General features: G+C 40.1%; 1 protein-coding gene across 1 annotated transcript in view; it reads right to left on the bottom strand.

Moving 5' to 3' along the window:
- IFT56 (intraflagellar transport 56) overlaps positions 1-12,889 on the bottom strand; it is a 48,003-nt gene extending 35,114 nt beyond the window's left edge. The window contains exons 1-7 of the mRNA XM_014859267.3: positions 12,732-12,889; positions 12,104-12,241; positions 8,907-8,999; positions 7,191-7,305; positions 5,619-5,668; positions 3,155-3,300; positions 2,040-2,211 (exon numbers count right to left, since the gene is read on the bottom strand). Coding sequence (XP_014714753.1) covers positions 2,040-2,211; positions 3,155-3,300; positions 5,619-5,668; positions 7,191-7,305; positions 8,907-8,999; positions 12,104-12,241; positions 12,732-12,734 — 717 coding nt within the window. The 5' untranslated portion in view covers positions 12,735-12,889. The remainder of the gene's footprint in view (positions 1-2,039; positions 2,212-3,154; positions 3,301-5,618; positions 5,669-7,190; positions 7,306-8,906; positions 9,000-12,103; positions 12,242-12,731) is intronic.
- Between the last annotated feature and the right edge of the window lie 1,632 nt (positions 12,890-14,521).

The following is a 14,521-nucleotide window of genomic DNA, read 5'->3' as shown; positions in this document are numbered from 1 at the left end:
CGGAGTTGAGTGCTGGGCGTGGCCCCTCTGCTAATGGCAGACAGAGAGTTTTGTCTGCCGCCCGGGTGGAACTCCGGAGCTTCCCCTCCGGGTCGCAGAGCCGGCCTTTGAAACTTCCCCCAGCCCCAGTCCTCTCCGAGATCTCCGGCAACCCCTACTCCCACGGGGCGGGCAACGGCAGCTGGGAGACCTCCGTACCCTCAGCGACTCTCTCTGGGACCCTCTGGGTGCCGCGAACACCAGGCGGGGTCTCCCCGCCAATGGTGGGGAGACACTCTCCCCGCGGGCTCAGGTGTGCAACTCCAAAGTTTCCCTCTGCGTTTAGGAGTAATTGCGGGGGGTTTAGGTAGGGTTCTGGTCACCTGTTTCCACCGTCGCTCCTCTGTTGTGTGCTCGCTCCTGCCCTAGATGTGTGTAGATCCTCTGGGGGCGTCCGTTGGAAGAAAGCCGCTTGCGGGTACTAGGCTGCTCGGTCGGGGTCGGAGAGTTTTCACCTATTTCCACATCCTCCCAGAGGAAAGTCCATCCGCCTTCCGATGTATAGTCGCGTGGGTATCTCAGACGTCCTGAGATGCTGTCTGGATATCCTTTGTCAAGCGATAAGTGTCCAAATAATTGTAGACTCGAAGGGGGAGAGACAAAGAGGACTACTCACGGCGCCATCTTGGATCTTCTCCAATGTCAGTCTTCTTTTTGTAAAGAGTCCTCTTCCACTGACCTGTCTTCACTGGACACTAGCAGGGGCTCAGATTCACTGTTACCACCGGGAATCCTTCCGGGTCCTCGTCAGGCGGGGCGGCGAGGAGTACTACGCTCTCCACATGGCAGGAGAGGAAAATGAAGGTGCAGATCAGCCTAGGGACACGGAAAGTTCTGCCCTGCACCTCACGCTTTCCTCAGTCCTTCCGCCCCCTCTCCTCCTGGTCTGACTTCCCTCTCGCCTTCGCTTCCCTTCCCGAAGGCCCCACGTCAACTACAAACAAGTCGCGCCATCGAACTCTATATAAATATATATTTTAAAGCATATATTTTATATAAAAAATATATATTATTATATACTATTTTATATTATATTATAATATATAATATGATATATAATAATAAATAATATATAATTAGTAATAAAATATATATTTATACATACACACACATAAATACACACACACACACACACACACAGTGTCAATGTTAAATAAAAAGCAGTTATAATGTATGGCCTGCCGTGCACTCTCAGTTTCCTACAAAACGACAGCTATAATGGAATTTATCTACAGGATTATCATGGAAACTAAATAATGGATATAAAGTGTTCTACATAGTGCCTATAAGTTAGCAAACTCCTAAGTATTCATAAAATGTCTACCACTATTGCCTCTTGGAGCAACCTTAAGGGAGACATTGAAGTGTACCAAGCAAAGAAAGACATTCCAGAAAATGAGAATGCTGTAGTCAAAGCTATGGTAGTAGGAGAGTATGGTGTATGGGACAAACTCAATGGCTGGACTGGAGAGGACCAGAGTAGAGGCAGGGAAATTATTTACAGAACTGACACAATTGATGAGGAGCGCCTGGACTACAAGAGCGGCAAAGGAAAAGAGGGGATAGATAAAACAGATATCTAGGACAGAGAATTGACAAGAACTGGTGAATACTTAGGCAGGAGATGAAGGTGAAGAAAGTGATGGATATCTTAGGTTTCTGATGTGATTTACATGTTGGTGACACTAAACCACAGAGCCACAAACATATTTTAGAGGAAGAAGCAGAAGCATTTGGTTTTAACATATTTAAATTAATGTAAAGCATCTAGGTAAAGGTCATCTACAATATATTAGACACATACAGAGAATTCAGAAGTCAACCTTCTTTTTAGAATATCTGATAATATTTATACAATTAGATTCTTATAGAATCATACTGGCAACAACAAAGCGATATTAATCAAGAGTTACACATAATAGAGTTTCATGAATAATCCAGAAAGTATAGGGTAATTCAAACCAGAATTAAATAAATTAACAACAAACTTCCAGCACTACCTCAGCTGCTTTGCCGTTGTAAAGGCGAAAATGATTACAGGCCTTAAGATTGAGCGCGATGGTACTGTCAGGAATTTGCTGAAGGTAAACAGCCAGGACTTCTTGAGACACATCGTAGTAATCCAACTTGTAGTAACACAGGGCCACATACACATTGAGGGCAAGGTATTCCCTATTAGATGAAAGAATTAAGGGTTAACAGCTTAGGTCTACTTCATAGAAATGTTCTCAAACTACAAAGACTTTTTTAATGGCTCCATGGACAGCAAGGGAAAGAGGACAAGAATTCGCCTTCTGAAGAAAGAAGGCAAGATATAATCAGTACAATATTTTTCTTTTTGTATTGTAATATTTGGGTGTTTTGATATAAGTAGAGTAAAAGACGACAACTAGGGGAGAAATGGAAAAGTTCAACTCCTACCTATTCGTGTTAAAAAAAATGAAACTAACATATGCTGTAATTGAGCATAAATGCAAATAAGCACACACCATATAGAGGACAGACAGACAAGGCAAGTAGACTTAATGACTGAGAATGGGAATGGGTGGGAGACAGCGATGGTAAAGCAAAAGAGGGATCAGGGGAGGTGGATGAGATATTTTGGGGTGTAGGAGAGAGGCAAAGTAGTGATAGTTGGAATGTTAATTCTTTAGAAAGGTTTGTTTCTAATTTTGTCAGCAAATTACCTACAATGTTACTACAACACTAAAACTGATACACCTGGACCACACATTTTCAACAGGGCAATATCAACTCCAAAGGGGCAAAAATTGGTTCTTATGGGCAGGTGGAAAATTGTACTCATTTTATGTATAAAGCACAGATATACATACAGTACATAAATGGATATACAATATATCTGTGCTATTAAAGTTTCAAAAGAGGGTGATTGGGGGGAAAAAGTCTAAAAAAGCTCCTTGGAAGGGTGATGATAAAATAAAGATGGAGAAACTCTGATGTAGACAAGAAGGAGATCTTAATCTCACCAGATTATTGGCTAAACAAAGTTGAACACATAGTGATACTAGACTGAAAGTACACTAGGTCCTCAGCTAAACTAGTTAAGAAGAAATGAACAAAATGAGATTTCAGGTAAGCACAAAAGAACACAGACCTGTTATCTAGCAGTATTCGCTTATAAATATCAATAGCTTCTTGGTAGTGAGATCGCATATAGTGGATTGAGGCCAAACTGAGCTGATCTTCTGTGATATCCTGAAGATTTTGATGAAAGTTCATCAATTTCTTCTCATCATTAAACTAAAATTGTGAGAGACAGAAAGGCATGTAGAGATTCACGTTAGAGTACAGTTAGAGAAATCAACACCTATGGTGTGGAGATTTTAACTCCTCCCTCAGCCATCTCATCTCTATGGTCTTCCCCTCCATTCCTTGTCGTCTTCTCCTTTGTCTCTCCTTCAGAGAAAGAACGAAAGCCTCAGCAAAGCCTTGACAATGGAAAGTCTATAAGTTACAGCTAATATTCATTACTTGATGGCCCCCCCTCCTCTTACTTTCTTTTTCTTTTCTATTTCTTTATATTTTCTCCCTTTCCTTTTTTTCTATGTCTCTTTATCTTTTTTATATGCTGTTTATAAGAGAGATATTTAAAATGGAAGGACACAGAAAGGCAGAAAATAAAAGGATGTAAAGAGATATAACAGGCAAACACTGACCAAAAGAGAGCTGAGGCAGCTCTTCAACTATGACAAAGCAGACTTTCTGTGAAGAGGGATTTTTAGAGTTAAGGAAAGACATTTCACAATGATAAATGTTTCAATCCACCAGGTGGACATAATTCTAAATTTCCATGCCCTTGATAGAGTCTGAAAAACATGTAAAGCAAAAACTGAAACAACTAAACAGAGAGACAGATAAATACAGTGTGAAATTTTTTTTTAAGATTTTTACATTTTTTTTCCTTTTTCTTCCCCAAAGCCCCCTGGTACATAGTTGTATATTTTTAGTTGTGGGTCCTTCTAGTTGTGGCATGTGGGATGCTGCTTCAGCATGGCTTGATGAGCAGTGCCATGTCCACGCCCAGGATTCAAACTGGCGAAACCCTGGGCCACCGAAGCGGAGCGTACGAACTTAACCACTCGGCCACAGCACCAGCCCCCTTTTTTTTTTTTTAAGATTTTTTAAATTTTCAGTGTGAAATTTTTAAATGCACCAAAAATAATTATTTTCATATACTGCCTGTGGACAATTAGATAAACTTTCTGTAAAATAACTTAGCAATACCAATTAAAAACTTCATAGTTGTTCATACCCAATAATTCAGTAAGTCCATTTCTAGGATATTCAGAAATGTATTTTTATAATTAAAATTAAAAACAATCTAAAAGTCAAATAAATAGGAAATGTTACACAAATTACGGTACATGCATACAATGGAATGTTATAAAAACCATTTTAAAAAATTATGGTTTTAGGGGCCGGCCCCATGGCCAAGTGCTTGGGCTCGGCATGCTCTGCTGTGGTGGCCTGGGTTCATGGGTTCAGATCCCAGGCACAGACCTACACTACTCATCAGCCATGCTGTGGCAGCAATCTATATATAAAATAGAGGAAGAGTGGCGCAGATATTAGCTCAGGGTGAATCTTCCTCAGCCAAAAAAAAAATAAAAATGATTTTGAAGACTATTTAGTGACTCAAGGATATGCTCATAGTATAAAGGTAAGTAAAAAAAAAAACCAGGAGCCAGCCCCATGGCTGAGTGGTTAAGTTCTTGTGCTCTGCTGTGGCGGACCACGGTTTTGCCGGTTCGGATCCTGGGTGCAGACATGGCACCACTCATCAAGGCCACGTTGAGGCAGCATCCCACATGCCACAACTAGAAGGACCTGCAACTAAGATATGCAACTATGTACCGGGTTGGGGGGGGGGGGGGCGGATTTGGGGAGATAAAGCAGAAAAAAAAAAAAGATTGGCAACAGTTGTTAGCTCAGGTGCCAATTTAAAAAAAAAAAGCAGAATACAAAAACATATATTCAGCGTGAGTCCTATTCTGCAAAATAAAATAAACAAAAATAAAAATATGCATATAAAAAATTATTATCCTAAAAGGAGATATAATATACCAAAAGGTTGAAATGTAGTTATCTTTAAATATGGTATATGTTATTTCCTTTTTTCTTATTTCTATTTTGTTTAATAGAATTAATGTGTAACTTTTATAACACAAAAAATTATTTTAAAAAATCATTTTATGATGATGATCAAAATTATCACTATAAGGCAATTCTGAAAAGTGTTGACTTATTTCCAGGCATCAGGGCAAGGTGTTTTTGATTCTGTTTTCTAAGAGACAATAGGATAGTTGAAACAAACTAATCTTCTTAAATGACTACTGCTTAAGAAAAACTAAAATTTAATATCTCTGAATAAATTAATAGGGTAAAAAACTTCGATGGAGGAGAAAAACCCTATAAAGTTAACAGTTATATTCTACTGGTTCTGGAAATATCATTAACAAGAATTTCTAGTTAATTACCTTTCACCATTGTTGGTAAAAAGAAGGAAGAAAGAGAAAAATATTTTACAAGCACAAAGTGTGAAATGAGAACATAAATACCTTGTGAGCCAAGTGGAAGAGGAGGCGGTTTTGAAGTCGGCTTTTTGGAGCTGAAAAAAAAAATCCAAGCTGCTTATTAAAGAACCCAATTGTCTATGGCACTTAGTCCCTTGTAGGAATGACATGAGGCTCAGATAAATCTTCCCAAATCCTTACCCATCTGACCCTCATATGTCTCTGCTATAACGTATATAATTTTAGTCTAATTTCCATCTGCAGTAGCATCAAGAATCAGAAGAAAAACGTTCTAAGGCTCTGCTCTTCTCCACCACTTCTCTGTCTGGTTCCATTATGGTGACCCACAGCACAGCGCTCCACACACACAGTTCTAGCAGCAGCCCATCGCTGTGCTGTTCACATACTGAACCAAACACTGGAAATAAATGGTTATGGTCAACTCAATACATCTGGAAATCCACTCTCATTCTGCTGTTCTTTGCAGTATTCTCTGTCAATTCCTTCTGAAATCTCCTTTCCCACACACTGCCATATTTTCTTACACACTAGCCCAGCCTCTATTCCATAGGTCTTCTAGCATGATCATCTGCCACACTGAAACAGATAGCCACGCAAAAAGGTTAAGTTCCAAATTCCCTTTGCACTCTTGGAGAATCTTCCTAATTCGGGACACCCATCCTATATCCCTTTACAGTAAAAAGTCATACTTCAGTGTACAAAAAAGAAAAAATATATACGGAAAGAGAGACAGCTACCATGATCACTGTCTATGTGTCTAACACTGTTCTTGGCACACACAAAATCTAGAAACGTGAGCTAAAGTAAGTAACTTAAAGGCCCTAATAACTAACTTAGGGAAAACTACATTAATACATAGGAAACAATTTGGGTATGAATCAAGAAAGGCTTCAAGTTCCACATTTTCCAGGAATTTGAGTTGGAATTTTTTCTAAATATGTATATATCAGTTAATTCTCTAAGAATTCTAACCTATTGTAACCTGGAATACATTCTTCCCTAACAAATCTCCTAACAAATATTCTCTTGCTCACTTTCTCTGCATTTCTTTGAATTTAAGTTGATTCACAGTCTAATTTTTCTTCATCTTTCCTCCCATGTTTCCCTTTTGCTATACTCTTATTTGCAAATTTGAGTCCAGTTTCCTAAGATGACTGCCATGACAAAGCAAAAGGGAAGAAGTCTGGATTGTTCAAGCTGAAATTGCTTGGCTCCTCGCTCCAAAGCAGGAAAAGCAGCTATAAAATCCACATCCCTAAGAGTTTGAACAACTATACCCAACTCCTACCAACAGCATGAACATCCTACCACGTGGGGCCTAAGAAAGACACCTCTCCCTTTTTCTTCTTTCATCCTTCTGCTTTCTGGCTGTAGCTTCTGGGGAGACGGGGTGGGGAGGGCAAGCAGCACAGAGATTAACTCTCTTTACATGTACAGTTGCTCAGATCCAATATTCTTTGAAGAGTAAAGCTATTTTTAAACTTTCTAATGTCACTTGGTTTTTCCTCAATAGAAAAAGGAATTAAGTTTTAAAATCTCAAAAATGACTCTTACTATATTAGTGATGAATACCAGATATTAAAAGGCCCATTTTACCTTTAAATCCAGCTGCTTCAGCTTGTTTATACATTCCGAGAAAGAAGTAGGTACAGGCTAGGTTCACCCAGACTTCAGGATTGCAGTTTTCCTCTTTTGTTGCATTTTCATATTCCTGAAATACATATTAAATAGCCATCTCATTTCAGCAGTAAAGCCATCCATGGGCCATTCTTCTACAACGGAATAGGATTTCTTACTGAGATTGTGCACATTTAAGGAATCCTACCTGCTCCTCAACTATCCTCTACCTGTAAGGTTAAATACTGAGCTGAAGCTCAATCCTAACTACACAGGGCTGTTGGTCACATAATCTTATGCTTGTTCTTTCCCCTTTTAACATTGATATAGGCTAACAAACTGCAGAAATGAAAAGTGACTAACATATTTTATTTTTGCTAACTTAAAAAGACATACAAAAGGGGCCAGGCCAGTGGCACAGCAGTTAAGTTTGCACACTCCGCTTCAGTGGCCTGTGGTTCACCAGTTGAGATCTGGGTGGGGACCCTCGCATCGCTTATCAAGCCACGCTGTGACAGGTGTCCCAGGTACAAAGTAGAGGAAGATGGGCACAGATGTTAGCTCAGGGCCAATCTTCTTCAGCAAAAAGAGGAGGATTGGCAGTGACTGTTAGCTCAGGGCTAATCTTCCTCAAAAAAAAAAAGGAGACATACAAAAGATACCTTATAAAAAACACATAGGTTCAGTTAACTTAAAATCTGATGACCTTAATACACTACAAATTTCACTTCATTCTAATTGTTTTCTGGCTTTGTTTATGTGGCTTTACATTTTAAAAAGATATTTTTTTCCTTCCAAGAACAGTTTTTGAGATTCACTCTGTCAACTACATTTTCCATATACTTTTACTATTTATCAGTCTTTCCCCGATGGCTTTGTTTCTTTTTCTGACTACATTTGGGTTATTGTCTTTTCTCCTACATCTTTCACAAATACTACCAGCCTCTGTTCTTTCCTTTTCACATTTCCCTTTTCCTTCACCGATTTCGTTGCTTTGTTCTTCATCTCACCTCCCCGTGACCTGATCTTGGATACTTTCATTTCAGCTATGCGGGTTCTTTAAATATCCTTAGATTACATTTTGGGAGTAAGACTATCTTGGAAATGTTTAAACAATTTCATCTCTAAATTAAAAACTGCTTGACATAAGGCATCTATAATTTTATCTAGGTCCATAATCCTAAAGACTGTTCATCGTTAGATAGGGTTTACAACGACCAACGACGACAACTTTCAAAACAATACTTGCAAAAATATAAAGATAATATACTCTGTCCTATGTCTAAAATTAACAAATCCAAATAAAAATTAACTTCTTTTAAGAAAAGAATCATGAACATTCTTTATCAAAAGGGCTTATTTTTCTTCTTCTGAAGATTTCTTTAAGAAATACAAATGTTAATATGTTGAACAATCTCATTAGTATATATCTAAAAGTAAAAAGTAAACAGGACATATATACATACACTTGAACATAGATAAAAGATTTCTGAAGCCATACATCAAAAATGAGCCAATGGTTGCCTCCATTAACAAAAAAATAGGATTGGGGAAGGCAGACAGGATGGCTTTTTTTATTTTTACTTTGTTCCCTTCCATATTGTTTGAATTTTATCATGAGTGTATATTATTATAATACAAAGCTTAATGACATTTTCAAAACCCTTCCGTTATAATTTTTTTTTTTTTACTAACCTCTAAAGCTCTCTTGTAGTCACCCAGGTGAAAGGCACAGTATCCAATCCACAAATTAGTATCCTCTTCCTGTTCCCCAACATGACGTTTGAACTTCAGGTTAAAATTTCATGAAAAAAGAAATGATGAAAAACTTTGAATAGTAAACCCTCTGTTTAAAAACTGCTATGTTAAGTTACTGATGAACAACAGGAAATCACAAGTAATTGAAACAAGACAATACCCAATTTAATTAAACCTATACCTACAGAACTTAGCACAATCACCTTCTGATTGTCATAGAAACTTATATTTTCAAATATTTCACATTTGCTTTTCTGTATTTACTGACACCTTACTCCAGAAAGTATTTAAGAGATATTCTCATAACAATTCTGGGGGATATGTAAGGAACGTAAGAACTATGTGAAATATTTAATGCCAAATAACTGAAGGTTAGTGAGATTAAGCAATGAACTCAAGGCCACACAGCCAGTAAGTGTGGTGGCAGGGACCACCAGAGCCCACTGACTCCAAAGCCCATGTTCTCCCACTCCATGCTCTGCTGCATTCAACCCCACACTTCAAACCTGTCCCATTAGCACACACGTACATTTATTCATAGGTCATGACCTTTCACTGAGGACAAGCCACTACAGCATTCTACTACCCCGGAACAGGCTTACCAGGGCTCATAAGAACTACGGGTGTTCAGAAGACTGGCCTCATTTATGTTCATTGTGAAAAAATTTTTATGAATTCCTTAGCTAACAGAAGAAAAGTCCTGTTTAGGAGGAAAGGACCGAGACCTTGAAGGAGGAGTCTGAACCACCATGTAAGGTGAGATTTTTTCACTCTACAGGGTGATAAATCAAAAACATGGGTGCAAAATTAAATAGTGAGCCAACACATATTTACAGAGCATTGCTACAGAACTTCGGGTTCCTTGACCATTACAAGATGAAGACATCGTGGATACTTTCCTGTCTGGGCTAAGACCTTACGCTTGTAGCTAACTCCATAACATTAGAAAGCCTCCTCTCACCAATGCTGTGAATTTGAGTCCAGTACCTTAAGTGTGAAGAAATTCTTCTTTGAGGTCTCCCTGAATTTGCCCCAGGAATTCCCTGGAGCCACAGGAGAACTAAGGAGACTTCTTCACCCCAAACCACGGCAGTTCTCATTCCCAGACTGCATGGCCCTTTGACCCTAAGAATGTAAGCACAGAGCAGAGCCTCCCTGACAATTAAAGGCAGTGTGGGATTACACAAGAAATGTGTGGTCTTTGCCTTAAAGAAAATAGAGAAGAAAAAGAGAGACTGAAAAAAATTAGACAAATCCCTACCACTCAGTCCACTGATTGACAGAGCTAGAAGGTCCTTCCAAGCCAACTTCCTCACTTCCAAGATGAGAAAGCTGACATCAGAAAGTCACACAAGGTGCTCAAAACCAGAGCACTAGGAGGAAACAGAGGACTATACATGGAAGACTGAGAAAGATACATAAGCTAACTAAAATAATTATCGTTGATAGAGATGAGTGGCATGGCTGCAGCAGTGCTTTGGAGAAATGACTGCGGCACAACACAACCAGGTTGTGCTGTCAAAACTCTTCATCTCTTTGATCTTCGGTGCACTCCTTCATTCTCCCATAACCTGTGCGTCCCACAAAGCAGTGTCTCAAAGTGCAGCGTCCTTGGACCATCTACTTTAGAAGCACTTAGGCTAGTTGCCAAAAAAGCAGGTTCCTGAACACCACCAAAGACGGATTCTGTAGAGAATCAGAATCCCTAAGGCGGGGCCGGCCCCGTGGCCGAGTGGTTAACTTGGTGCACTCCACTTCGGCAGCCCAGGGTTTCACTGGCTAGGATCCGGGCGCAGACATGGCACCACTCATCAAGTCACGCTGAGGCATCATCCCACATGCCACAACTAGAAGAACCCACAACTAAAAATATACAACTGTATACCGGGGAGCTTTGGGGAGAAAAAGGAAAAATAAAATCTTAAAAAAAAAAAAAGAATCCCTAAGGCAAGGGTTCAGGAATACATATCTTAATAAGTACCCTAGGTGATTCTGAGGCATATTGAAAGGTGAGACCTGCTGCCACAGATTTGAAATATGTTCTAAAGCTATAAGATTTTAGACAATGAGCATGAAGCATGGTTGAATTATTTAAATTTGGTAAAAATGTTATAATATATAATAGAAATAAATCATAAATTGGTCAGGGGTTGGGAAGAACAGTGTGTGAACCGACACTGTATTAAATGTGCCTCTCTATTTTTCAGTTGGATTCACCATCGGTGGGACCAGACATAATTAAAAGTGTCCCTCAAAAGAAGAAGTCAAAAGGAAATGCTAGAAATGAAAAAACTCTGTAACAGAAATGAAGAATGCCTTTGATGGGCTCATCTGTAGACTGGACTCAACCAAGGAAAGAATCAGTGAGCTTGAAGATATGTCAATAGAAACTTCCCAAACTGAAATGCAAAGAGGAAAAAGAAGACAGAATAGAATATCCAAGAACTGTGGACAATAACAAAAGATATAACATACATGTAATGGAAATAGCAGAAGGAGAAGAGAGAGAGAAAGGGACAGAAGAAATATTTGAAGTAATAGTAGCTGAGAATTTTCTAAAATTAATAAGATACATCAAACCACAGATCCAGGAAGATCAGAGGGGCACCAAGCAGGATAAATACCAAAAAAAAAAAAAAAAAAACCAAAAAAAAACTATACCTAGGTATATGATTTTCAAACTGCGGAAAACCAAAGACAAAGAGAAAATCTTGAAAGAAGCGGGGGGAAAAAACATCTCACCTATAGGAAAACAAGGGTAAGAATTAAATCAAACTTTTCTTCAGAAACCATGCAAACAAGAAGAAAAAGAAGTGAAGCATTTAAAGTGTTAAAAGAAAAAAACCCATCAACTAGAATTCTGTATCTAGTGAAATTATCCTTCAAAAGTGAGGAAAAATAAAGACTTTCTCAGACAAAAAAGAAAAAGCGTCCCTCAAGAAATAAATCTCTTTTTAGTTCATCTTTAATCAGGTTTACAGTTAACTTGGAACTGGAATCCGTGCCTGACTAGATCGAAAGGAAGCCCCAGAATGTGCGCACCTGTTCCAACAGCACAGCACCCAGCATTCACCCAAGCATTCGTCTGCGTTCTGGTATTCACCTCCCAAGAAGCAACCTTCTTTGGACATTACCTCCAATAGAGTAATAGCTCCAGTGAAATCTCGTTGCGAAAGCAGCTCCTCTAGCTTTGGAATCTTCCTACCTTTCTTCTTTCTTTTGTCCGCTTGCGGTAGGTCCCCGCCTACAGCAGGTTTGGCCCTTGAAAGCATCTGTGAAAGAAACAACAAAGATCCAACTCCTACGGTCAGTTTTAAACTGAGTGTGACAGCTCCAGCATTTACAAGTCAAATCCTTAAAAACGAATCCCAGGGAAGCCTATTCAAACTCCTTCTGTAACACGTATTTTACTAAAGGGGTCAAGGCCCTGGACTTGAGCTGAACCAAGCAGCTACTCCCAGCTTCTGTATCTTCTCCAACTAGAGCGAGGTAAGAGACGCCTTCGCGCAGCTTCTGTCATCTCAGCCTTCCCTTGGTCCGCTTTCCAGCCCACGCGTAGCTCAGGTGTAGGGAAATGCAGAAGCAGGAGGAAAGAAAGCATCAAAGTCTTTAGTGGTACCCCTGTTCCCCGTGGGAACACGGGGAGGACGAGATCATCCTCTGCTGACACTCTTACACTTAGCCCAGAAGTGCGCTGGGAACCGCCAATCTCCAGTCCCAGGACCTACTCAGAGTTCTCCCTCACTGTTCAGCGCCACTAACCATCTTTTCGTCGGTCCTGTGAGCCCTCTCCGCAGACAGACCCCAAAGGCCGGGCCTCAGAGCGTCTCCGCATCCACACAGCTCGCTCTGTCTCCACGGCAACCCCGCGGGCGGGCTGGTCCGTCCCAGATTAGCGCTCTCAGAAGAACCGGTGCCCTCCGCTTCGTGGTTCCGTTCCGCTTCCTCCTCTCCTAGGAAGAGAGCGTCGTTCCTTTGCTAGGAGTGAGAGTTTGTTTCTCTGTTTATGTGTTTACTTCAGGAAAAAGCGAATTCGAATGGCCTTGCTTTTCGAATACATGTTCCGTGGGAAAGTCATTTTCAAGGACCACTTCCGATTTGGACCGCGTTGGGCTCCATAGCAACCCCCGGCGCTGACTGGCGCGTGATGTCGGCCTCCGGTGGCTGCGGGAAGCTTAGGAAGAAATTTCTGCTGAACCGAGGAAGCTCGCCTATGGAAGCGGGAGTTCACCAAAATGCGTTTATTTCCGTTGACACACACAATATGGAACTGTCGTAAATATGTGTTGTTTGGAGGACTTAATTTATCTTACTTGCGAACCCAGTTAACACGGCTGCAAAGGTGATCTAGTCACCGAATCATGGAATGTTAGAGAGCTGGAAGGGACGTCGAAGGACTTCGAGGCCAATCCTGAGAATTAACAGAACTAACATCTGGAGAAGTGAAGTAATTCTTCCAAGTGTATAGGCAGTTGTGGCACAGTTGAATTACATTACACACCACCCCGAATAACTAGCTTTATAGAGACTCAAGTGTACCGTAAGCTCATAGAACGAAGGTATGACTTCCTAGATTCTTTCGCAGCCTCGTGGCGCTTCAGCCCCTGCCTCCCTCCCCCAGCCCCCACCACCACTTGAAGAGTAAATGAATGACTACGTATCTCAATTCACTGACACATACACCTTTGTATACACGCAAACATTGATATATAGATAGATATAGATATATAGAGATATACAGAGACATGGAGATAGGCATCTGTGTAGACTTCCAAGATGCACAAATTCACCAGCACAATACTTAACAATTCTTTTGGTTCCAAATATCACAAATATTCCTACTTTTGGTTGAATTTAAAACAAAATTATTTTTAGCTCATTTTTACAGAATAGTCTATATAATTTTGGAATCTCTTTGTTGTGATATTATTCAAATACCATAAAACTCACCCTTTTAAGATATACAATTCATCGCTTCTTGGCCTTTTGGCTAAGATCAAGTGTAACGTGTACAATTCAGTGACTTTCAGTATATTCACAGTGTTGTGTATCCATCACCACTATCCAACTCCAGAACACTTTCATCATCCCCAAAAGAAACTCCACATCCATCAACAGTTGTTCATCATTCCCCCCCTGCCCCCAGCCTCTGGCAACCACTAATCTATCTTCTGTTTCTATGCATTTGCCTATTCTGGACATTTCCTGTAAGTGAAATCATACAAACAGAGATCTACATACCATATCTAAACACTGAAAATTTTTAAATCAGAGCAAACTGTTAAATAAAATGTTTTATCCTCGTATTCTGACAAATATACAGTCATAACGAAGGTCAGGCTCTAATTTAGAATTCTCACGCTTCTCAGAATGCTGTTGCTAGAGATGGCAGTGTGGAGAGAGCTAGCCCCAACCCTCAGCCCATGCCCTTCTCTTCTCAGCCCAGGCTCCATCTGCACCATGAGGAGCAGTGTGTGTGTGTGTGGACACCTAGCCCATAAGTGCAAGCTGTTGTCACCCACTCTCTCGTGAACTGTCACTCTCTGACATAC

The sequence above is a fragment of the Equus asinus genome, chromosome 1 (assembly GCF_041296235.1).
Source record: "Equus asinus isolate D_3611 breed Donkey chromosome 1, EquAss-T2T_v2, whole genome shotgun sequence".
NCBI lineage: Eukaryota > Metazoa > Chordata > Mammalia > Perissodactyla > Equidae > Equus > Equus asinus.
This window is presented reverse-complemented; position numbering and strand designations above follow the sequence as displayed.